General features: G+C 49.5%; 1 protein-coding gene across 3 annotated transcripts in view; it reads left to right on the top strand.

The window, feature by feature from the left end:
• Positions 1-25,974, top strand: part of SH3BP5 (SH3 domain binding protein 5) — a 73,789-nt gene that overhangs the window by 22,638 nt on the left and 25,177 nt on the right. For all 3 annotated transcript variants that reach the window (XM_034663685.1, XM_034663687.1, XM_002915342.4), the window contains exon 3: positions 5,746-5,874. In XM_034663685.1, coding sequence (XP_034519576.1) covers positions 5,746-5,874 — 129 coding nt within the window. The remainder of the gene's footprint in view (positions 1-5,745; positions 5,875-25,974) is intronic.

Here is a 25,974-nt window from a genome sequence, read left to right as displayed (position 1 = left end):
GGGTGCTTGCTGATGCCGGCTATACTTCTGACACGCTGACGCGTTCACATAGGGGTTCGGTGCCTCCCTCAGCAGTTCTCTGCTTGAATAAATTGCCCTCAGCCTGAGTCACCTAATGGAAATGACACAGTTTTCAGATTTGAAGAACTGAGGGATCCAAGCAGAGGGAATTCTTTTAGAACTTCTTCACATGCTGATCTAAAAAAATCAGCTGGTAAACAGCCCCGGATGATAAATGACTTGTTTTTCTTGACTGGTGAAAGGTCTGCTCGTTCTCGGGAGATAAGTTTATAGGGAAGTGCATGGATCATTTACTGTAGGGAAAAGGGTCAGTGCTCTCTCCAGAAGCGACCCTCTGCTCTGGTCTTGGGAAACACATTTTTCTGTAATTGTAGGAGATAGGAGAACCACGGTCAGTTCTTGCCTTGAACTAGGAACTAAAGCATAAAGCACAAAAGTTCAGTTGTGGAAGGTGTCTTTAAAGATGTGGCCAACTGGCATTAAGATGGATTTAAAGAAATGTTTTTATACAGGTTAGGTTGAATTAAAGTGCCAGATTCTGCTGCATGTAAGCATGGCTTTGTTGTCATGGGAGGGAACCTCCAGCAGTTAACCATATTTAATTACAGTGCTTTGCCATGGTGTGGACTATAGATTGACCCTGCCCTCCCTGTCTACACTAATATGACTATGGCATCCTTCTCAATCTTTTTTTTTTTTTTTTTTTAAGGTTTCATGCAATAGCAAAGGACAGAAATCTGATTTCAACTAGCTTGAACAAAACATAAAACAGTGGTGACAGCTGGGTGTGTGTGTGTGCTGTTTTTGCTCTGCGGATCTGCGGAAGTTGGAGTATAGGGTTAGACTGTGAAGCATTGCCGGGTCCAGAAGCTCCAAGTGTTGCTGGGACTTTCTTCTCTCAGGCTCTCCTTTCACGGTGCCAAGATGGCTGTCATCTGCTCCATGCTTTCATTCCATTCTCTCAGCGATCTCTAGGGAAAACAGTTCCTCTAACAGTTTCAGAATAGTCCCAGGATGAAGTCTCATTGGTTCTGATAGGTCACATGCTCTTCCTCCACATTCACCGAGGCTAGGAGTATCCAAATCTGATTGGCCAGGCCTGGGTCACATGACCACTTCTGGGCCCTGGGTGAGGCCCAGGAAAATCAGGGCTGTTAACGTGGGGCAGGCAGGAGAGATTTTGGTTTGTGGCTTCTCACGCTCCAGTATTTGTGGAGAGTTGTTACTCAAATGGCTATGATTCTCTGTAGAATCGTAATGGAACTGGGTCTGCTTATCTTCTCGGGGAGAAGGCAGGCTTTGTGTTCAGCTTTTAACGCATCTTGGATGAATAGGCTTGTTGGGGGTTGGACGTCAGCCAGTCGTGCGTCACCGTCACCATCCCCGCCAACACAGCCTCATTGATAGAGGGAAACGCTGGTGTCAAATCAGGTCTCTTGGGTGCGATACCCTTTGGTGGCCATACACTTACTCGGGCTGGTGGGTCGCTGACTCTGCCCCTCAGGATCACCTGAGGAGCCCTGTGAACTCCTTGGTGAAACCCAGATCTGATCCCGTCATGCCTCTGCTTAAAAATTCACCGCGGTATTTTACCACGGTTTTTAAAAAGGGAAAAACAAAATAAAACAAACCCGCGTTAGTGTCGCATCCTTCTACCCCACTCCCATTTTTTTCCTCTTTTAGAGCCAGTCTAATAGGTCAGCTTAACGTATTTTAGCTGATTAGGTAAGAACTTCTAGGACTCTAAGTAGTGGGCTCTGTGTGGTTGCTTGTTGATTTGTCAGTTTTAGTTACCATCTGCCAGCATCCCACTTGGAAGATGAGATTTTAATCTTTTTCCTCCCTCTGTTCCCCCACACACCCCCCTTTCCAAACACTTCCTTCCCTCCCAACAGAACTATGGTGTAGCCGGTGTTCAGTGCTCACGTGATCGCCACTTTGGAAGTGCTTCTCAGAGGAGCTTTCCAGTAAACTACCATTACTTTCCTCTTTGTGGTAGAACGCATTCTTGGGTCATTTCCGATGGGGCATGGGAGGTCAGTTGAGACTTATGTTGAAATAAATACACCTATCCACCGTGTCTCCCCACGGTGCTTGGGATAAAGTTCCAATGCCTTAACTCCGCACACGTGCCGGTTCTTGTTCCAGCCCCCGCCTGCCCCCTGGCCTGCGGCTCTTTGCCCCTGCTGCTCCCTCTGCTGCTGATGCCCCTGCATCTCTGTCTGGTGACACCCCCACATCCCCTTTCTTTGCGGCCTGGCTTGGATGACACTTTGGGGGGCCTTCCCAGTTGTGCTTCTGTTGCACTGTGTGTATACTGAGGTCTTAGTATTTCTCACACATTATACTTGTGTACTGCTTGAGTTTAAATCTTGGCTCTGCCATTTCCCAGCTCTGTGGCCTCAGACAAGCTACCCCTGTGCATCAGTTTTCCTCTTTGTAAAATGCAAATAATAGCAATAGCACCTACCTGATAAGGCTGTTAGCGATTGCACAAATTGATGGAATTAAAGCATTTATAATAGCATCGGCCCCATAGTAAACTACCATCTGCACTCTACATCCCTCTCCCTCACAAAGACAGACTTGGGTGGGTTCTATTCACCAGGGCCCAAAATAGCTCTTGGCAAATCGAAAGTCTCCAAGGGGCTGGGCTGGGCACCTAAATGAGTGATGCAGGCCGGGTGTGATTCAGGCACGTGTGGGGGGGGGTGTTGGGGACTGGAAGGGGCAATCTCTTTCTTTCTTTCTTTCTTTCTTTTCTTTCTTTTCTTTCTTTTCTTTCTTTTCTTTCTTTTCTTTCTTTTCTTTCTTTTCTTTCTTTTCTTTCTTTCTTTCTTTCTTTCTTTCTTCCTTTCTTCCTTTCTTTCCTTTCTTTCCTCTCTTTCCTCTCTTTCCTCTCTTTCCTCTCTTTCCTCTCTTTCCTCTCTTTCCTCTCTTTCCTCNCCTTTCTTCCTTTCTTCCTTTCTTCCTTTCTTTCCTTTCTTTCCTTTCTTTCCTTTCTTTCCTTTCTTTCCTTTCTTTCCTTTCTTTCCTTTCTTTCCTTTCTTTCCTTTCTTTCCTTTCTTTCCTTTCTTTCCTTTCTTTCCTTTCTTTCCTTTCTTTCCTTTCTTTCCTTTCTTTCCTTTCTTTCCTTTCTTTCCTTTCTTTCCTTTCTTTTCTTTCTTTCTTTTCTTTCTTTCTTTTCTTTCTTTCTTTTCTTTCTTTCTTTTCTTTCTTTCTTTTCTTTTCTTTCTTTCTTTGATTTCATTTTGGGGAGGGAGGGGGAGAGAGAGAGAGAGGAAGATGGAGAGCACAAGCGGGGCAGAGGGAGTAGCAGACTCCCCACCAAGCAGGGAGCCTGATGCGGAACTTGATCCCATGACCCTGAGATCATGACCTGAGCCGAAGACAGATGCTTAACTGACTGAGCTGCCCAGGCAATCTCTTTCTAAGGGGGCACCCTCTATTCCACTTCCAGGCAGGTGCCAGGTAGGAATGGGGACCCAGGGTTGCCAGATTATCAGATTATTTTCCTTTATGAGAACGGTAGAGGTCCACTTTTTTTCTTTTCTTAAATATGGGTTTTCCTGGCATTTAGTACACAGTGTACAGACCAAAGGCACTAAGCCTACTGGCCCATAGGCTGCTGGTTTGGGGCCCAATTCTCATTTTACAAAAGAGGACCAGGGTGACGACATGATCTGCCCTGGGTCACATGCCGACTGGTTGGGCCCTCAGTTTTCTCACTTGTCTGGACGGCGGTAACACTGGCGCTGCCTCCCCCGGTGGGGACTTCGAGGATTCAGTCATGCGTGTGAGCGCATTTGCAAAGCGTCTGCCCACCCGGTGTAACGGGCTGCCCCTTCCACCATGTCAGCCTCGCCCGCCGCAGGGAGACCTCCTTGGTGTTTCTTAAAATAGGATCGTGGGTCTCTCTTTGTGCCAGGTGGTCGGGCAGGGCAGTGGGGGTGGACTGTGTGTTACCAAGCATCTGCTGGGTGTCCAGGAACTAGTAGTAGTTTTACGTTTGCTTTCTCCTTTATTTCTTCTACGTGCCCTCCCTGTGAGGTGCAGAGTAGCTATTGGGGATAAAAATGATTAATAAGTTCGCTGATCAGGGCCTCACAGAGGTTTGGATGGGATTGGATCCATCATGATTTTTATATATACATATATAAAATCCCAGGCTTCGGACAACATGCTGCCTCCTACATATTGGAAGTTAAGTCTGGGAGAAGGCACTTTCTCTGGAGGACAAATCTAGTGGGTTCTTCGTCTTTAGAAGCTGTAGCAGGTGAGTGCGGGCCTGGCTAGGTAGAAGAGGAGACAGGGAAGATGATGATGATGATGATACAGGACTGGGGAAAGGGCCAAGGCCAGTGTTGGAAGTAGGATGGGGCTCAGGAGCTGAGAAAGTGCTGAACGAGGCGAAGGCGGTAGCCTCATATGCTGGGGAGCTGGCATCATTTTCAAACCCATCCAGCAAGCCCTGGCGCCATATGATGGAGGGGAATGAACTAGAAGTGAGCAGACCTTCCTTCATCGCCATGAGCCATCCCGTTGGCCCAGGAGGCCCCTATGATTCGATGTTTAGAGATTTCAGAGCCTTGTGAGGCAGGCCCTCTGCGGCCAGTGGAGCGCACACGTGTTCTACCAGCAGGATGGCTGCTTGGTCCTGGGGCAGCCCCACCGCTGGTGTTCATGTGTCGTTCCTTCTCTGAGTAGCCATTTCCCCTCTTAAATGTGAGCCTCTCCCTCTAACTCCCCCCCGCCCCCGCTGCCCTGTGGCTGTGTCACGCAAATGCTGGAGGGAAAAGGAGTAGAGGGGTGTAGGGTCTGTGATCAAACTTCCAATAGGTCTTCCTAGACATTGGACTAAAGTCCTTCTTTTTAATTTTATTTCCTCCTCGTGAAGTCTGTGGATCTGGGTTTGTTGACTTTCTCAGTGTGGTTAAGCCTGGAACAGCCCTCCTGCCTGTTCCTCCCTTCCAGATTCTTACCGGGTTGCTCTGGTTGTCTCCAGCGTGGGTGGCCACCCTTATCTCTTGCCATTCTCCACATTCCAGACTTCTAGTTTCTTTGGGTTTTTTTGGAAACCCCATGCCTCTCTCTCCCCTTTCTGCTGAATGTGCTCCTCTGCGCAGGGCTAGGTATTTCCTCTCCCTCCCCACAAGTGACCATTCACGCTTCTGACTTCTGTGTAGATGTTACCCCTCTGGCTGTTTTCCACAAGACTGCCCCGCCTCACCTGGCCTGGCGAGGTTCTCTGCCGCTGGGTTCCGTGGCACCAGTACCATTCTCATCCCTCTGCCCCTCCCCAACTTGTGCGCGTGCGCTCTCTCTCTCTCTGCGTCAAATAAATAAAAAAATCTTAACAAAAAACCTGAGTTGTCTACCTTCATATAGTAGTCACTAGCCATACTTATTTTTAAAATCTAAATATAGTTAATTAAAATGAAATAATTTAGAAACACATTTCCTCAGTCTCATTAGCCAATTTTAAGTGCTCAATAGCCACATTTGGCCAGTGATTACCATACTGGACCGTACAAGTGACAGAACATTTCCAGTATTCCGGAACGTTTCAGACAGTGCTGCTCTAGACACTGTCTTGTAAAAGTATTAATTTCAGGGCCTGTAGGTTGTGTGCAGGCCCTCCTTGGTGCTTTTGGCTAGGGAAAGTGGATTTTCACGGATTCCTTCTCAAGCCTGAACTGTTTCCTTGTTTTCTCCTTGGTGCAGGACGCCCGTCAGAAGTTCCGCTCTGTGCTGGTGGAAGCAACGGTGAAGCTGGACGAATTGGTGAAGAAAATTGGCAAAGCCGTGGAGGACTCGAAGCCCTACTGGGAGGCGCGGAGGGTGGCGAGGCAGGTAAGGGAGCCCAGACTGGCTGCCCTGCCCCTGCCTGGTGCCCCAAACCTTCTGACTTGCGTGACTCCCGCCGAAGGGTAGAAGCCTGAGTCCCCTGGGAGGCAGAACGACCGTGACTCTGTAAACAGCTGCATTTGAAGACAGCCTCTTATTTTTCCCTCCCCCCGCAAGCTGCTCCATTCCAACTCTCGAGGCTACTAACAGAGCATGGGTGCTGGCGTTTGGATGGCCCTGTGAGTGGGTGCCGCCTGGACGCCGAGGTGGTGCCCAGATCCACTCCCCAGGCAGCTGGGCCGTCTTGTGCGGTGCAGGACCTAGTTCTGGCTTCACAGATGTGGTGTGGCCCCTCCCAGCCTCTGATAGCCAGGCCCCATGAACAGGGGGAGGAAAAGAGCCCCCAACACTCAGCAGGCCCCGGGGCGGGGGGCTTTTACATACCTCCGCCCACTCTGGCTTCCCAGTCCCGTGTCTCTTCAGTGTGACTCGCCACCTGAAGCAGGCCTAAGCAGTGGGTCGAGAGTGTGGGTCCTGTCCCTGGTGTGTGTTTATGTGTTGGAAGCTGTGGTCTCTACTGGCCAGAAAGTGTGAGCGACAGGTATTTGAGCACCTACTGTGTGCACAGGCAGGTTGTTGGACGTGGAAGGGGAGATCATGGGCGGGTGAACCCTTGGGAGATGAGGCCCCAGAAATGGAGGAACGTGTACAGCTCAGACCCATTTGAGGGTCAGGGGCCAAGAGTTGGGCATTCTTCCCCTTTGCCCTGCCTCCAGGCACCCCTCCAGTTTCTCTTCAGGGGATCCCCTTGATGCTTTGGTGGTTCTACCAAGAACCAAGCTATGTTTTTGGGTTTCACACTGTGAACCCTGAGCTGAGCTTTCTGTATGGGACCTGCCAGATAAGTCACCTTATTCCTAGACAGAATGGCTGCCTGAGCCCTGCCTCCCTCCGTGGCCAGCTGAACTGGGTTGTACAACATCAAAGTGCCAATTACTCATTGGTCTGCAACAAGCTCTGAGCAGCCGCCCCCGCTTTCTACCTTCCTCTGGGCCCCGCCCAGGCCTCTAGCTTTCCAGGGAGATGAAGCCCTTCTCAAAATGCGCTGGCCAGTCTCCAGAAGCTCCAGAACCCTGAGGTACTGTCTCTTAAAAGTGCCTGTGTCCCAGCAGTCTTTCAGGTGCACCCCAAGTTGGGGATGTGTCGCTGTCCACCACCACTGCCAGGTAGCCCAGAGTAGTATTCTTTTTTTTTTTTTTTTTAAAAGATTTTATTTATTTAGAGACAGCCAGCAAGAGAGGGAACAGAAGCAGGGGGAGTGGGAGAGGAAGAAGCAGGCTCACAGCACAGGAGCCCGATGTGGGGCTCGATCCCAGAACGCCGGGACCACGCCCTGAGCCGAAGGCAGACGCTTAACCGCTGTGCCACCCAGGCGCCCCCAGAGTAGTATTCTTGACATAAAATTGCAGCATGAAGGGTTCGGGTTAGGTTGGAGGGGAAATTTCTGATACTTAACGTAAGCACAGATGAATACTGAGGAGGTTGTGAAATCTCTCTCTGAAAGTCTTCAGTGCTTGAATTTATTGCCCTCTGCCTCTCTTGGACCCACAAATATCTGTTAAAACCATCCACGTGCCTGCGCCTCAGGACGATTAAGAGTAGTCTGTTAAAACAAGCCCTTGGAGTTGTGGCAGACGTTTCGCCCCCTGGTCCCCAGAGTTTGGGTTTCGGCACAGAGATGGCTAAAGGGATGTTTGTGGTTCAGGGGCCGGGGGAGGTCGGTCTATCAGGTACTGGCCCCCGCTGGTGGGAGGTGTCCACCTTGGCTGTACTCATGTCACATGTGCTCCTACCTCAGAGTCTTTGAACTTCCTGGTCCCTCTGCTTTTATTGTCTCAGCTCTAGAATTTGCATGGTCCACTCCCTTGTCTTTGGGTTTCTGTTCCAATGTCACTGTATCAACAAGGCCTTCCTGGGCTACCATTGGTATAACTGCCACTCGCCATCTCCAGCACCCCCATCCCTCATTCCTTGATTTGCCATTTCCCCGTGGCACTCTGGCTGAGTGGTTATTGTTGACTTGTTTGTAGTAGTGCGGCTCCACGAGGAATGCCTGAACAGATGCGTGAACGATGAGTTGGCGGGTCACCAGCAGAGTCCATGCTCCTCCTGGCCCGCCCTTGGCATTCTGAGCGTTTCCTCTGTTGCCCCTTGACTACCAACTTATCTGCGCATGGCCATGTGAGCAGAGGGGTAGGAACACAGCTGGGAAATCCAGTTTTGTCCGGTTTGGGTTCATTTAAATCTCATATGCTGGGTAGGTCCCCAGTTGTCTGTGACACATCTGGGATAGATTTCACACCACTCTCTTTTCTTCTGTACCCAAGTCCTCTTTGATGGGGAAAGAGGTCGGAAGGAGCTGGGTTGGCAGGGTCCCGCTGCTGGGCACCTGCGAACTACGGCATTGCTCCTTCCTCTCATGCCTTCTCTTGGCTGGTGAGGACAGTGATTGTGTCAGCTGTGGAGTTCTGTGGGTGAGTCCCTGAGTCATCAGGTCTCGAGATCATACCCAGACCCTGGGGGTGACTGACTCACTGTCAGCTAGCAGAGGCCAAGATGATTGTTAAGGGAACCCCTGCCTTCTTGCAGGTGGGGCAGGAAGACTAAGGGCGGGGATAGCCCAGAGTGACCCCCTGCCCCTCAGCCCCAAGGGACCTTGTTGGTCTGTAGCCGAGGAACTGGAAGGACGCTCAAAGGCCGAGGCCGGGCGCGGATGTCACATTTCATCTGCGCACATGGTGGGCTGCCTGGACTCGGGCCAGGTGGTGAGTCTGTGCCCCCACATCCTCTGACCTTCCCGATGCTGAAGGGGGTGGGGTGCCCCTCCAGCGGCTGCCAAGTGGGGCTTCCTGTTTTCTTCCTCTTTCTTATCCCCACCCCCTTCCTTTCTGTATTTACGGACCCTCTGGCTGCGTACAGCAGGGACGGTGTCTGAGAGATGCCTTCAGAGCCCCTGCTTCAAGTTGTATCACGAGGCGCTGCGCTCCCAGAGCCTCCGCGTCCTCGCCTATGTGACAGGGATGGTTGCGGGAGCAGCCCTGGCTCTCTTGCGAGGTTGTCTGTAGGATTTCAGTGAGGTCACGTGTGTCTGACTGCAGACTCCCTGCACGAGCTTAGGTTTCAGCTCCATGAAACAACTTGTTGTTGTAGAAAATTTGGAAAATAAACAAAATGAAGAAAATAAGTCCCCTTGTATTCCGTTAATATTTGATGTGTATCTATTATTATTTTTTGTGTAAGAGATCATCCTGCAGTGGTGGCTTTATACTGACCGAATGCCCCTGTCCATCCATCCAGAGTCCCGATGGAGAGGAGACTCAAAGAGCTTGGTTTTCCAGAAAGAGTTTACAAAGGTTTGTAATGGTTGGGCCTGTAGAACTTCTGTTTGCTTATCAAAAATTTGCATTAACTTTATTCCTGATGTCACGGCAGATCAGGAATGAGTCAGATTCAGTCCTGTGATGGTGAAAATCCAGCCCACATTCTGCCAAGAGGAGGTAGAACCCAGCCTCCCGCGCCCAGCTGGGGTGGGGGCAGGGAACTGGCTTTGATGGATTTGAGGGGTTTTGTCCTTGAGCTGGAGCTTGTTTGTAAGGCCGCTTTGACATATCTGTCAGCCCATGTGGCCTTCAGTGTGTCTTGGGGGACGTCCGATGAGGGGGTGGAGCCGTGTGACTCAGTAAAGCCTGAACAGCTGAGAGTGTCTCTTGCTTGCTTTGCTCCCTGGGCTCTAACCTGTCTAACAGTGGCCCTGGGCTTGTCATTTTTAGCCCGCCACTCCTCATGCTTGTTATTATTTTTTAAAGAGGTGTGGAAAGTATATAGAACATACATTTTACCATTTGAGCCATTTGGAAGCGTGTAATCCAGCAGGATTAAGTACACATATATTGTGGCCCCCCCCCAAATCCATCCCCAGAACTTTTTCGTCTTCCCCAACTGCAGCTCCATCCTTACTAGACATCAGCACCCCATTCCTTCCAGCCCCCTGCCCGTGATGGTTCTACTTTATGTCCCTATGAATAAGTACCCGATATAAATGGAATCATGCAGTATTTGTCCTTTTGTGGCCGGCTTATTTCTCTTTGCCTAACTTCTTCAGGGTTCGTCCATGTTGTAGCATGTGTTAACATTTCATTCCTTTTTAAGACTGAGTAATATTCTGCTGTATGGATACACTGTGTTTTGTTCATTCATCCATCGATGAACATTTGGGCAACTCTTGTTATTTTTACGTGGTTGCAACGTGTCAGAAGACTTTGCAAACCTGAAGAGCAACAGGGTTATTCAGTGCTGGACGTTGCCTGTTGTGTGTTTGTGTGGTCATGTAAGTCCATACCCCACACATAAGCTCCTTTGAGGAAGTAGGCTAGTGGGAAGACATTTGGAGCTCGTGGAGTAGCTTAGCTGTAGGATACCTGGCAAAGCCTGGCCTCTGAGCCAAACCTATTAGCTTTGAACCCCAACTTACCATTTAACAGCCGTGGGACTTTGGTGGGTTACTGAGTCTCTGTGCCTCAGTTCCTTCATCTGTAAGATGGAGCCATGTATGTTAGCTTTTGCTGGGGACACAAACCACCCCAAACTTAGTGGTCTAAAACACTTACCTAGCTCATGATTTTGTTGGGCAGTTTTTCTGATCTCAGGCGTGGCTGATGTCATGCATATGTAATCAGTTCGTGGGTTGTCTGGGGGCTCGCTGATCTGGGCTGGCTCCATCTGTCAGGCACTTGGCTGGTGGTCAACGAAGGCATCCCGGGTGACTGGACCAGCTAGGGCTTCTTCACATGGTGTGGGATTTCAGGAATGAAAAGGACAAGCCCTTTTCAAGCCTCTGCCTACATCACATTTACTAATGTATTGTTGGGTAGAGTAAGTCAGTCCAAACTCAAGAGGTGGGGGGGGGGGGGGGAAGAAACTACCGCAAAGCACCCGCAAAGTATTCTAGCCATTTTTGCAACTTAACCACAGAGATGAAACCAGTACATGTAAAGCATTTGGATCAAAGAAAAATAATCTAAGTTATTATTCCAGATGTAGTTTGCTCTCAAATATTGTGTCTCTGTGGTGACTCTGAGGCCTTAAAAACAAAAGACCGCCATGCTAGAAACCGCGGGATGGCAGAAGCAGTCCTGTGCTGGCCGAGAGGAGACATGTAAAATGTCAAGAATTTGAGGACAGGAGGGTGACCTGGGCACCTGAGTAACTACCGAGTCGAGTTGCTTGTGGGGGTAAAGTGTGTCAGAGGATCAAAAATGATGGGGAGGGGTGTATCTGATTGACTTTTTCACTGAGGGCAAGCGCTCTAAGCCCTAACAGACAATGTGGTGAGGGCCTTGAATGATGGAGAGTCCTGTTTCCCATGAAATGAAACAGGTCAAGTGCATCGGATAATCCCTTGAATTCTTCTGTTAATCACAGAGGAACAGAAGGTTGTAGTCTTTCTTTGTTGGGAAATTCTAGATGTTGGGTTTTGTTTTGTTTTGTTTTGTGGAAGACCCCTCCGTAAGTGGAGAAGGAGAGGGCTAGTTTAAGTTGGGACTTAAACTCAAGGATATGTCAGGGATGGGTTATTACTCTCTTTACTTGTTGAGTATTTTTTTTCCTTCAAATTTATCATTGTCTTTGACTCAACAGATATTTACTGGGTTCCTACCAATTGTCAGGCCCTGGTTTTAGGGACAGAACAGAACAAAGGGGGGCACCTGGGTGGCTCAGTCTTTAAGTGTCTGCCTTCGGCTCAGGTCATGATCCCAGGGTCCTGGGATGAAGTCCTGCATCCGGCTCCCTGCTCAGCGGGAAGCCTGCTTCTCCCTCTCCCTCTCCCACTTGTTGTGTTCCCTCTCTCGCTGCCTCTCTCTCTGTCAAATAAATAAATAAAAATCTTTAAAAAAAAAAAAAAAAGAACAAAGGGCCTAACTGTGGAGCTGGCATTCCACTCTCAGTCTCATAAAATATATGTGGTGGGGTGGGGTGTTTTGTGCAAGAGTAGAATCTTTGCTGCTGATCTGACTTAAAGTGTGGGTTCCATCCCCTGCCCTTTTGAGAACTAGAGCAAAACTCTGGATAACAGTGGGCTAGTGGATGGGCGAGTGAAAGTGTTTTACTGAGTGTTTTTTCAGCATCCCCCTGTGTCTGTGCTGGCCATTGTGGAGCACGAAATGTGGTCAGTCTCCTCCAGGAGCCCCGTCAGTACATACGAGCGAGGTGATTCTAAGGCATAGGTAATTACAGTCTGTTGTCATTATTCATGACAGTTATGTTCGCCACAGTCACTACCAATGCTGAATTAGAGAGACGTCCGACTGAGGCATTGTTCCTGGGGGAAATAGAGGATCAGGGTCCTGAGAGCCTCCGGTCACATTTTCATCAACTGATCCATACCTAACCTTCTTTCATGTATGTTTGTCTTTAAAGACACCTTATTTAGGGGCACCTTATTTAGGTCACTCAGTTGGTTAAGTGACAGATTCTTGATTTTGGCTCAGGTTGTGATCTCAGGGTCATGAGATCGAGCCCTGGGTCAAACTCTATTCCCAGTGTGGAGCCTGCTTGAGATTCTCTCTCCCTCTCTCCACTGTGTGCATGCTCTCTCTCTCTCTCAAATAAATAAATAAATCTTAAAAAAATATGAGGACACCTAATTTAATATATATTTCTTACAAGTAACTTAGTATATACAGTACTTCCTTATAATGAAACACCAGCCAAGGCGGTCTGAGCATTTTCCTGACCCTGAGGGACATGATCGTAAATTTACTTGGCTTTCAGCATCACACAGTGTTGCCCACAATGCTGTTTTAATTGGTCATGCTCTCCCGTGCTTTGATACCAAATGGAGTCCCCAGATTAGCCACTTGTCTATAGCTCCCTCTCGCATGAGGGACTTGACTTTAGCACTTACTGGAGCAGCCACTTGTAGGGATCTGCAGATTTCCTCTTCTTTTTCTGGAGGTACCGCGTTGTTGATTCATTAACATTACACTCAGGGCCAACGGCACCGTGACTCACGCCTGAGTGAAGCTTATGTGAAACACATATTTTCCAGAAGGCACATACATCGTAGCCTTCTTGCACTTGCGAACACTAGCCAGCACTTCAGCACTAGGCTTGGGGGCCAATTTAAACAGCTGAATCCGACAAAACACAAAAATGTGAGAAGTATGGCACGAAGTAGACCGGAGCAGACAGTTGTTTACAGCATTGAGAGCTGCAACAAGAAGGCAGAGTGTCGCCTCGTTAGGGGGCAGCTGGGAACGCGCGTGCGGAGGGACCGAACCGTTCGGCTACTCTGTGTCCAGACCCTGCAAGTGCTGTAAATATTGATTTGGGGGTTATAAATCAGTTTTAGCGAGTAGGCAGATTTGCAAATACGGAATCCGTGAATAATGGGACCATTTGTACTCACCCAAGGGGGAGGCTCATTTGTTAGAGAACTGAACCGCACGGCCCAGGTGTAGACCTCATATGGAAGAAGCCAGTGGGGTGAGGTCACTCTAGGGGGTGGGAGTATGGGGAAGTCTGGGCAGAAAGGCACACCGGAGCCCCCGTGTGCGAGAGAGAGGGTAGAAAAGACGAAAGAGCTGAGATCTGAGGGAGAAGCCCGTGTGGACATAACCTGGGGTAAGTGTGTCAGCTCGAGGACTGTGGAAAGGGAGCCTTACGGGAGCTGGAGGCCTGAGTGGGGAAGGAATGGTGGCCTGCTGAGGGACTACCCAACAGCCTCGGCCTGGCTTCCAGACTGGGCCGAGCAGCTGCAGCAGCCACCGTGGGCTCTTACGTGTGGGGAGTTATACTGTTTGAGATGGCAACTAGACATGGATGCTAAATATCATGTCTTACATTAATGGCAGCACCATTTTTGAGATCTGGCTGTGTTAGGGCACCATGTGTACTGCCCTGTGTGTGTGTGTGTGGGGGGTGTCATTTATCTTTCCCGTGTGTCCGCATAGTACAGATAAGGAAGCTGGTCTGGGAGCCCAAAGACCATTACTTGGGCCTTTGCATAAACCCTATGGTGTCGTGGCTTAATCTGAGAGTGTGTGAAGGGAAGCTTTAACAGTCTTAGTGGTTAACCAGTGGTCAAGAATGAGTCACAGGGAACTCCGGGGTTTTGACCTTAAGAGCCTGAATGCCAGGAGGAAGTGGACAGTGGGGACCCAGCTTTGGGAGAAGGCGGTGAGCTCACCCCCCTGAATGTTAAAGCTGTGATGGTGAGGGCTGCAGTGGGAATGTCACCGGCCAGGACGCAGGGCCGGTTGGAGGTGGGGAGCTGGGAGTCAACATAGAGGCGACAGTTTGCTGGGAGTGTGTGTGTGGCGAGAACGGAGTCAGAGACTCAGGATGGAGGGAAGGAGGGAGAGGAGAGGAATTTGAGCAGTCTTTGTGTACCAGGCACTTTTCTAAATGCTTCACATGCAGGAGGGAGGTACTTTTTTAAAGTTCTGCAGGGCTGGAGAGTGACGTTTAGAGAGGTTGAGTTATTCAGGGGGCCCTCCATGTCCTTACGTACCGAGGATCTGCTAGGTCCCCGGCCTGTAGAGTCGTAGGTCCCTCATGTACATTCTCTTGTGTCCGCTCAGCAAACTTGAAGGTGGCATTACTGTCGTGGTCAGACGGAGGGGTGCTGAGTGAGGCTCGGGGAGGTGAAGCGGCACCCCAGAGCACCCGCCTCGTGAGGAACAGAGCGGAGATTTGAACCCACATCTGCCTGGTTCTGGCTGCCGCCCGGTGCTTACCCCTTCCGAGGCGTTTCCTGACCATCGGAAAGCCTGAACTGCACACGGACACATCGTAGGGGCAGGTTGGAGCAATAACGGACGTGGAGGGTTCAAAGGAAGATGAGCTCATCTGTGCTGTCGTTTTCCTGCCTTTTCTGCCCTGGGGTAACAGTGAGGCTCTTGTTGCAAGCAGCCTGGGGCCCTTTGAAACTCCTTCCCCTCGTGGCGCGCCCTCCTGGCTCTCCTGGGACTCGAGCGCAACTTCATCGTGCCTCCCTTCTTCCCGGTCACTTTCATTTCCAGTGGGGCCCCGGCCTGCCTGGGTGGCAGCTCTCACGTGGGACTCGGGTGAGGAGGTCTGGCTCAGTGACGTCCTTCCCCACGGCCCTGAGCGCGTTCCCACTGGGTGGCCCCAGGCCGGTTCCTGGGAACCGCGTCATCCCCACGGCCCATGGTAAGGGCAGGCGGTGAGTGATGGGGCACCTGTCCCAGAGCAGAGGCCCTGCTGATTTACAGCAAGAGAGGGGACCAGGCTGTTAACTCTCCCTCGCCTGTAAGACTGTATCCTGCCTTGCGGTCTTGCTTGGAGGTCCTGGCAAAGAAGCAGCTGCATTTTGGAAGCCTAGCTGCTTGACCAAGATGGGCTCAGTGGAGGGGGGAGGGTCTGTGGCAGCTTCTGACCCAGGTCAAAGGCTCCTGCCCCAGGGGAGGTCTTGAGGCTGAAGTCGGCAGGGCTCACCTTGCTGGAGCCTCCGCACCCCTGCTTGGCTGGCTCTGCAGCAGGCACCCTCCGCTGGGGCTGGAGCACAAGTGTTGCTGATCTTGAGGTTTTCTCTTCAGGGGTGCAGTGGGCCACTTCCTTTGACCCTTTCCTGCCTGGCCAGCAGTGGGGACATGTTGCAACAGGGTGTCAGCCAAGCATTGTGAAGCTGGAGGTATTACCCCCCCCCCATTACCTTGTAAGTGGGGGTTTTGTCAGGGGCGGTTCCGTGTCCCTTGTCCCCTTTGCCTTTCACTGGGGCATGGCTGATGCCCGGGAAGTGCCACCTGGAGGGCAGCGTGCTGCCTGAAGCCCACGGAGGCAGTTTGTCACGGCAGTTTAGCAGTTAGTGGGGCATGTGGAGTTTTATACTGTGTCTGAAACCATGAGGCTCCTCGGATGTGTCTCTTTTCTCTCCTTCCGTCTTCTTTATAAAATGATTGTGTTATTAAGGATCGTCCCCTCCTTCCCCCTCTGGAAACCACCCATGTTCCCTGGAAGGACTGGCAGGGTGACCGATTTCTCAGCTGAAGAAAATCCAAGTGTGGGATGTATTTTTGCCATGAGTGTTGTCAACACGAGTTGGCCTTTTTATGCTGTTGGTAGCCAGGTTTGGTCCCAGACAGGTGGTGATGTTTCTCTTGAGCACTTTTGGCTTACCTTTCTATTCCCTTTCCTCACCTTGGGGATTCACCCTCTGCACACCCTGCCTGCCTTCTTTTCTCTTCCATTTCCCCCTTCCCTGCTGTCCCAGGGTGACTTTATATTCTCCCCCTTTCCTTCTGCGAACATCTACCCCGAGGAATTGGATGGCCTTATTCATACTAAGCAGTAGATGCGTGATAAGGCTTAGATATTTACGAACTCTGGACCTTTGAGCAGTTCTGCTTTAGAAAACTTCCCCTGTCTTGGGATACTCTGCTTCCCATAGTGGAATGTGGATTCCCAGCTCCCTGTTAGTGGCCCAGCCGTAGCTTCTCGAAGGTGTGTGAAGGAACCACACCCATTCTCCAGAGGGAAGTATAGAGAAGTTCAGGCGGTAGCCAGATGTTCATGTCTGTGTGGTGGGATGTCCTGTGGGCTGTAAAGCAGAAGTAGGGACAGCAGATGGAATACAGGATGTTCAGTGAAATTTGAATTTCCGATCATTTTTTTTTTTTAAAGATCTCTCTGTCTCATGTGATATTTGGGACTTATGTAAAACAAAAACAATTGCCGTGCACCTGAAATTCAAATTTAACTGGGAGTCCTATATTTTATTTGCCAAATCTAGCAGCCCTACAAAGGAGGGGAGCTGTGTTGAGTCATCAGCCAGATGGACAAAGTTGTTTTGGAGTCAGCCACCCCCTCTCAGGTTCCCGAATTCATAGCATGTGCTGTTGCAGAGGGAAGGATTCTGGTCCCGCCGTGCCGTTGCTTAGCCTGCAGCCTTGGGCAGGTGCAAGCGAGTGAGTATGTAGGAGTATTCAGTACAGCTGAGTGCATTCAGCACGCACACTACAGTTCTACGCTCCTAAGCCTAGGGTTTCCAGGAAGAAATGTTTTGTTTTGTTTTTTTTAAAAGATATTATTTATTTATTTTAGAGACCACAAGCAGGGGAGGAGCAGACGGGGAGGGGAGAGAATCTCAAGCAGACTCTACACTGAGTGTGGAGCCTGATGCCAGGCTTGATCTCATGACGCCCAACATCAGACCCTCAACTGATGCCCTGAAATGGTTGAGTCTATGATCACTGCCCCCCAGCCTGACCATCTTGGTGGCTAAGAGCCAGTCAGCTCCAGAGAGAACTCTGAAGGGCTCCGTGGACAGGCCGCATGAACAAGGTCTCTTCTGAAGGATCTTCCCGAATGTGGGTCCCTCAGCCACTCTTTGCCCTGACTTATCCAGGTGCCACCTGGCATCTGCCTCCCTTGAACTTCTCCCCTTCCCCCCATTCTTGAGTGTCTTTATGAGTTACTTTGATCATTTACTCAGGTTTGTTTTAGTTTTCAATTTCAGACTTCGGCAGGCACCAGGGAGCTTACATGCTCCTGGGGGAAAGAGGGCCTCTTGGCTGCACTTAGGGCAATGATCAGCTATTTTTAGGAAGCCTCACTTTTTAACTCACTTTGAAGAAGTGGGTTAAATGGAAGTAAATGAGGATACCATTTGTTCATCAGTTCATTACCAGCCTCAAGCGCGTTCCCCAGCCCTTTGGCAAAGCACCATAGTGTAGAAAAGATGCTGGGCCTTTTTTTTTATTTCTAAAAGTCATGGTGTATCAATCCCCTGAGGTTCTCTCATTCTTTGAGTTTAAGTCTGTTGATCTCAGCTTCAGGCCAACTAAGTGAAGATTCTCTTTACACAGAGGAGATGGGGAGGTCTGTTTTTACACCAGCCTGGGCACTCAATCAAGGTGGTTGAAGGCATCTGTAGTGGGTTCTTGAAGAGCAGTTGGAAGGAAATCATAAGATGAAGGCACTATATTGAGGTCTGTCCATTCCTTCTCTGTCTAGCCTCATCCCAGCACCTAAGTTCTACAGCCTGAAATTATGCATAAAATAATGGCTTCCTCTTATATCAACCAGGAATTGCATTTGGTTCAAGCAACCAAGGACTCAAAAACAGTGGCCTACACACACTAGGATACATTCTCTCACCAGGAAGAAGACCTGAAGTAGGCAGTCTAGTGTAGTCTGGTGCTGTGACTCCATGGTCATCTGAGACCCAACGACCTATGTATTGCTCAGTCCTATGAGCTCCAGCCTCAAAGCCATCTCATGGTCCAAGATAGCTCCAGGAGCTCCAGCCATCACATCTGCATTTCCAAACAGAAGGGATGAAAGAGGAATGTGGAAGGAACATAGGCCCCTTCTGTTTTGAAGAGTCTACTTGGAATTCTCAGACAACACTCTGCTTCCATTTCATTGCTAGAACCTAGTCACATAGTCGTGGGTAGCTGCACGGGTGGCTTGGCTTAGAGTTTTTTTCACTAGCAGGGTTGTTTCTAAGGATGGAGGGGAGGGTAGATATTGGAAGGCAGATAACTGTGCCATGTCTGGGCTGTGGTTTACCTACCTTCTAGAAAGGCTCTGGGTTGGAAGGAGTTAGAGGTGGGCAGGTGTGACCCACAGAGTAGGCCAAGGACTCCTCAGAGTAGGGAAGTGTAGTAAACCCTGTTTCTCTCTGCTATGTCACTTCCCTCCCTTTATGGTGTGTGGAGAAACTTCCTGTCCTTTATATTGTGTGGGAGACCTAGGAGGAAACCGTAGCTTCCCATGAAGGTGGAATTGTGTTGTGTGTGTTTTGTCAAGTCACAGAATCCATTCATGTTTTATTTTAACAAATGCTAATTAAATGACTCATTTCCCACTTCCACCTTCTCTCTAGAGGCCCTGACGTCTGACTTGGATGATTGAAAAGCCTTTCCATTGATATTTCTGCCTTCTAGTGCTTTTCCCCCACCGGCCCCCCCCCGCCCACCTCCCAATGAATCTTGCCAGAATCAGTTCTACTGACAGTTCTCCAAAAACTTTAATGCATGTGATGGTTAATTTTGTGTGTCAACTTAGCTGGGTCACACAGTGCTCAGTTGTGTGGTCAAACATTATTCTGAATGTTTCGGTGAGGGCATTTATTGGATGAGACTTACATTTAAACCGTGGGATCTGAGTAAAGCAGATTGCCCACAGTCATTTGAAGGCCTGAGTGGAACAAAAGACTGACCTCCTCTGAACAAGAAAGCATTCTTTTTTTTTTCTTTCTTTCTTTTTTTTAAGATTTCTTTATTTATCTGAGAAAGAGAGCAAGTGAGTGGGAGGAGGGGTAGAGGGAGAGAGAGAGAGAATCTTAAGCAGACTCCCTGGTGATCGTAGAGCTTGACATGGGGCTCGATCTCAGGACCCTGAGATGATGACCTGCCTAAACTGAAACCCAAGAGCTGGACACTCAACTGACTGAGCCCCCAGGTGCCCCCAAGAGAGAATTCTATAGCACATGGCCTTTGGACTTGAAGTATCAGCAGTTCTCTGAGTCTTTGGCCTGTTGGCCCACCTTTGCAGATTTTGGACTTGCCAGCCCTGATTACATGAGCTGATTCCTTAACAGAAATCTCTTTCTCTATAAACAGACATACCTTGGAGATATTGCAGGCTTGGTTCCAGACCATTGGAGTAAAGAGAATGTCACAATAGCACAAGTCAAATGAAATTTTTTGTTTCCCGCTGCATATAAAAACTGCTTGCCGTATATTGAAGTCTGTTAAGTGTGCAATAGCATTATGTCTGAAAAGGTATGTGCTGTAATTTAAAAATACGTTATTGCTAAAAAAAAAAACAAAAACAAAAAAAAAACCAGTGCTCACTATCCTCTGAGCTTTCAGTGAGTCGTAATCCTTTTGCTCGTCGAGGGTCTTGCCTCGATGCTGGTGGCTGCTGACTGATCAGGGTGGTGGTTGCTGAAGGCTGGGGTGGCTGGGGCAATTTCTTAAGACAACAGTGAAGTCTGCCACATTGATTGAGTCTTTCTTTCACGAACAGTTTCTCTGCAGCATGTGATGCTGTTTGATAGCATTTTACCCACAGGAGAACTTATTTCTAAATTGGAGTGGATTCTGTCAAACCCTGCCGCTGTTTTATCAACTAAGTTTATGAGATACTCCAAATCCTTTGTCGTCATTTCAGCCATGTTCCCAGCATCCTCACCAGGAGTAGATTCCATCTCAAGAAACCACTTTCTTTGCTCATCCCTAAGAAGCCACTCCTCACCCATTCAAGTTTGATCATGAGATTGTAGCAATTCAATATAATTATGAAAATGTTTGAAATATTGGTGAAAATTACCGAAATGTGACAGAGTCATGGAGTGAGGAGATGCTGTGGGAAAATGGTGCCCATAAACTTGCTTCATGCATGGTTGGCACAAACCTTCAGTTTGTAAAAAACTGCAGTATCTTTGACGTGCAGTAAAGTGAAACACTCTCGAATGAGGTACACCTGATTGCACGTCCTTTTGGCTCTTGTTTCTCTGGAGAACCCTGACCCATACCACACGTCTGTGTCCAGCGTCAGGCCCAGATCTGAGTGCAGCACACAGGGCTTTTCCGTCTGGCCTGGCGCTCATCCTCTGGCTCCCATGTTCTCTGTGCTGCACCCCTGTGCGCCCCCTCCCTCCCCCCACCGCCACCCCCAGGTGCTGGGTACATCATGGAGTGTTTTGCATTGTTGCGCATTCTGTTCTCTGCCTGCGATGTTTCCCTCCCCACCCTGACTAGCTCTGTGATGTTCAGAATGGCGCCATTAGCCACATGTGGCTACTTGAGGACCAGGTCCTAAAATCAATAAAACTAAAAGTTCAATTCTTCAGTCTCCCTAGCCACAGTGTCAAATGCCCAGTAGCCACACATGGCTGATGGCTACTATTTTGGGACAGCGCACGTAGAGAACATTTCTGTCATTGCGGAGAGTTCTCTTGGGCAGCGCTACTTGGCTCTCACCCTTTGCCTGGTTAAAGTGAGGGCACGGGTCAGTGTAACTCCTGCTCTTGCCCTGTGGTCCCCCCCGCCTCACCGAGCTTTCCTTCAGCTTTGCCTCTTGGAGAATTTGATGAAAGCTACAGACATCATCCTCCGAAAACCTGGGCGAGTAGGTGCATAAATCGTAGCATAATCCCAAGGTATTCATCAGCTTCCCTTCAAGGTCACCCATGTCCTGTGGGTGAATAACTATGAGCGAATAATGCTCGTTCCTGCTTGTTCATGGAACAGCTGACACTTCTGTGTGCCTACTGTGTGCCTGGTTAAGCACTTCGCATGTGTTAGCTCGCTCCTCAGAGCAACCCCACGAGGTCGCTTCTGTGTTGTCTGCGTTTAGCAGATGAGGAAACTGAGGCACAGAGAATTAAAGTGCTTAGGGTGACCCAGCCAAGGATTAGTAGCCTGGCCAAGATTTGACCCAGGCCCTCTGAGTTCCAAGTTTGTGTTCCTAACCTCTACACCAAGGGCTAAGAACCCTGCCCTAGAAACTCGAGCTCCTTGAGGACAGAGATTGCTCCTTATCCTTTGCAGATCTTCACGGGGCACAGTAAAGGTGAAATGAATGCTTGATGGAAGGAGGGATGCTTGGGACTGAGTTACACAGGCTTAAGGCATAATCGTCTTGGCTCTGGGACGTTTGGATCTTTCCATTGGGTGTCTTATCCTTTTTCTTAGTTTTATTGGCTGCAATTTGTTCCTGACCCCTTAGAGCTGGGAGAGGTCCTGAGTCCTCCGAGCAGGTTTGCTTGGCAATACCGGGTGGGAAAGAGGGGGTTTGCGGAACCCTGGCTCCCTCGGAGCACCCCTGCCACGCTGGCGGGCGCTGCCCTTGCCTCCCTGAGCTGGGCGCCCAGCTGCTGCCGAGGCCCTGTCACAAGGCCATTCCTGTCTTTTCCAGAGATTCCTAGGTGACTTGAAGTGGCACGGGCTCCAGTGGCCAGAGGGGCTACTCTTCCTGACAGCCTGCTCCTGCGGGGTCTGCCGGCCGTGGCCGTGTGGACAGCTTTGCCTTGTCTCGCAGCTGACCCCCAAGCTTGTCCATGTACTGAGCTAAGCAGGGAGCTATGTTGTGCTAACTCTTATTTATGTGAAGCCCTGCTTTTCATCTGCATCCCCCTGACCTTGAATTCCTTGGGAGATCTTACTGCAGGTAGGAGTTAAGCCAAGTCATGCCGCCCCAGAGGCAGAAGATGGGCTGGAGGAGGGGGTTTGACATTTCAGTGTCTCGGCTGTTCCTCTGGCTGTACTAGAGTGGACCTGGCAGTGAACAGTGCCAAGTGACCCAGAGAAGCCTGGAACTCAGAGAAGGTGGCAAGGGCCAGCCAAGGTCTTTGGCTCATGGAGGGCTTGGAATTGTCCCTGTTTCTGAGTGCACGTTCTTCACTGTCCTGGTGGTAGTGACACCCAGATGTACAGATCGTGGCCGCTGTCTTCAGGGAGTTTGTAATCTTGTCAAGAAGACCAAGTGAAGGGCAGAATGATTCAAGAGACATGTCAAGAGACGATGTTCAAATATCGGGCAGTTTTCAGTGTTTTTCCACATCCACTATCTTATAATGTGGCAGAGGGCTGAAAAAAGTATAGAAACTTGGTCCTGTGAATTCAGAGGGAGTAAAATTTCACCCAGGAACACATTTTCTGAAGACCCACTGGGACCTGGGTTATGGATCTTTTAGCTGGAAGGAGGCACGATGGAGTGGAAGGGGGTTTATTTAGATCTTGAGAGAATGGGATTCACACCACACAATTTTGTGTAGACAGGTCATTATTCAGATGAGTTTTCACATCACGTAAATGGGCATTTCCAAGGATAATTGTGCCCAGAGAGACATTAATCTGATTGTGTGAGCCACAGAAGAAAAAACATCACATGGAGCATTAAAAGACTGACCACAAGGGAGTTGTTTGTGGCTTATCATTTGTACCCTAGCTTGGTACCTTAATTAAACACATATTTCTTAAACAACTCCAGTCATGGGCCACTAGGCTAGGTTTGGGAGTTAAAAAGTTCAGTAACACAGTCCCTGCTCTTCTAAGGCTCCTGGGTCACTGGTGATGCTGCTGTTGAGGTCATAGAAATTCCATGCACTATGCAGAAAGGAGACACTGTGGTTCTGGCTGTTTTCTGCTGTCGCACCAACTCCAAGGGTCCTGGGTCTGGGGGACTGGCCAGGTGTCTCTCATCACTTAGCACGTGGCGATGACTCTGGTGTTGAACTGTGCTACTGTTTCCTCTTCTCCCTCATTTCCCTTCAGGACCCCTTGGTGGGTTTCTCCCAGGCTTCCAGACCAAGAATAGAAAGCTCCGAGAACCTTTTTCCCAACCATCCGTTCCAGGTTGCCGAGTGAGTTAGTGTTCATGGAAGTCACTTCGTCTAGAATGGGCGTGTCCTCTGCCTGTGTTAATGGCAGCCTCATGGGAGTGAAGCCGAGTGGCTGTGGGGTGCTGGCTGGTGGGAGACCAGTGCTGGCCGATAGAAGGAAGCTTCAATTGAGAACTTCTTTTAATGGATCCCAGCTGGGGGGGAAGGGACCATCAACAGATGCTCCCATTATTTCTTCTATGTCGTGTCTCGGGGCAGGAGGGATGTTAAGGACTTTAGCCCATTTATTTAGTCGTTTTAGAAAGCAGCCTCCAAATGGAGACAGGAGGAGCACAGGTGGCTCATGGAAGTTTGGCCTGTGGCATGTGCGACAGGCGGGCAGGTGGTGAGGAGGTCGGGTAGAGCTCTGGCCAGCTCTGGAATCCAGAGTTCACCTCCCTGTGGTGAGCTAATGGTGTCTCTCTCTGTCATAGGTTGTGCACGTCACCTTAGATTCGCTTCTGAATGTGATTTGCAGGAGTCGGAGTCATTACTGTTTTGGGGACAGTGGGCATTTCCTGAACCAATCAACCAGAGACTGCTCCTTAGTCTCCTCACCCGTGTTAGCAGATGGTGATCATGGCCTTCCTCAGCAGAATGGGCTGCAGGAGCCCGTGGTGGGCAGTATCACCCAAGTACCTGGGCGAGTGGCTTTGGGCAGGGATGTGTGTCATCTCTGTGCTGGTCTTTGTGAGTGGTAAGGTACAAACCACAGTTCCCGTCCTCAAGAAGCTTGTGTTCCGCAAACTGTCATGTGCACCGCTGCTGGCGGGCAATGCAGGTCAATCTGAATGAGTTCTCCATCAAGTGTTGGGAAACTTATCAATGGGAGTTGAGAAAAGGGGGGGAACCTGTAAGTCCTAGGAGAATAGGACTGTTCACTTCAAGGAAGAGGCTGAGGCATGACAAGAATTTTTTTTTTTTTTTTTTTTTTTTTTTTTTNAAGGTATGATTGTTAAACAAATGAGTCCAGCATACTGTTGTGAAAAAGGAATTCACAGAAGATGGGGGGTTTGAGATGGGTTTTAAGGGATGAGTAGGAGTTCCCTAGGTGGAGACAAGGAGGAAGGGCATGTGTTGATGGCGGAGGGAATGGGGCATAAAGAGCGAGGAATGTTGAAGGAATGGTGAGGGGTTGGGACTCACTGGGTGGGTGGGAAGTGAGAACCTGGGCTGTGGCCTGAGTGTGTTGGGGGTGGGGAGAGTGTTAGGGAGTGATGTCATCAGATGTGCACTTCAGAAAGATTACCAGGTGTCCTGAGTGCAATTGTGAGGGATTAAATCGGTACCATGCAGAGTTTCAATTGGCTCTGTGAGATTGGAAGCTTGGAGACGAGTTGGAAAGTTTGTAAAACAATCCGGGTAAGAACCGAAGCTGGAAACATCCGCGGAGGTTTCCTTAGGGCACATTTGTTCCTCGGTGCAGAACTGGTGGGGAGGGGAGCTTGGGCAGGGCTTGTCAAGCCTTTGGATGCTCTACAGACAAAACCTCTTGGCCACCGGGCTCGGCAGAGTGGGTGTGCAGATGGTGTGGTGGAGATTGTTTACCAAACCGAGGGTGGCCCAGAGGGTCCTGTGACTTCTCATCCAGATCTAGGGAATCCGTTTTGTAAGCGTCACCCCTGGGGAAGTGGAACAATACAGGGCTGTGTGTATGTGTGTGCTTTTCCTCCCCAGGTCCCTGGAGTCAGAGGGCTGCGGTTCGAAGTCTGTCCTTTCTTTCTAGCGTATGACCTTGGACCAGTTCCTTAACCTCCATTTCTTTGGTTGTAAAATGGGTACGATAATAACTTAACCAGCAGGGCTGTAGGCTAGGATCCCGGGTGCAGGAGCACCTGGCACACAGTAGGATTTAATAAACATGCCTGCCCCAGTTCCTTTGTCCTTCCTCTCTCAGGGCAATAGAAGTAGGGTGCAGTGAAGGGCAGGACTTAGCCAGGTCCTGGCAACTGGGTTTCAGCCTGCCTTGCAAGTGCTCTGTGGCACGTGAGTATATGTATTTGTTTCTTCTCTGTCTCTGCCAGAGACCGAGAAAGAGCCGAGGGCTTTAAGTCCTAGCGGAAGAGACGTAGAGCTGACAGCTGGAGTGGTTTGGCCACTAACAGGGTGTTGGGAGGCCAGTGTTGGACCCCCGTGTTTTGATGCATCTCAAATATGGGCAGGGTGGGCTTTGAGAGCTTGGGTGCCCTTCCGGTCTTAGAGACGTGTTCTTGCTTGGACAACATGCTGTTGCTTAACTTTCCCTCCTTGGCAATCTTACTGGTGTTTCCTTGGTTTTATTTATTATTCCACTTAAATTTTGCCTTTAGTGAGGTCAACTTTTGACAGATAGCTTCGGTTTCTCTCTTTTCAGTGAGTAACATTTTCTGAGTTTTGTGATTATGTGGCAGGTAAACAGCCAGGTCTTCAAAAAACATTTTTTTTTTGAAGATTTTATTTATTTATTTGACAGAGAGAGACAGCCAGCGAGAGAGGGAACACAAGCAGGGGGAGTGGGAGAGGAAGAAGCAGGCTCCCAGCGGAGGAGCCTGATGTGGGGCTCGATCCCAGAACTCCAGGATCACGCCCTGAGCCGAAGGCAGACGTTTAACGACTGCGCCACCCAGGCGCCCCTCAAAAAACATTTCTCGACCGCTTTTTATGATGGAATATTGCAAGTATATAGCAAGGCAGAGAGAATAATCAGCGAC

This window comes from Ailuropoda melanoleuca, chromosome 6, assembly GCF_002007445.2.
Source record: "Ailuropoda melanoleuca isolate Jingjing chromosome 6, ASM200744v2, whole genome shotgun sequence".
NCBI lineage: Eukaryota > Metazoa > Chordata > Mammalia > Carnivora > Ursidae > Ailuropoda > Ailuropoda melanoleuca.
Note: the sequence above shows the minus strand (reverse complement) of the source record. Positions and strands in the feature narration are given on the sequence as shown.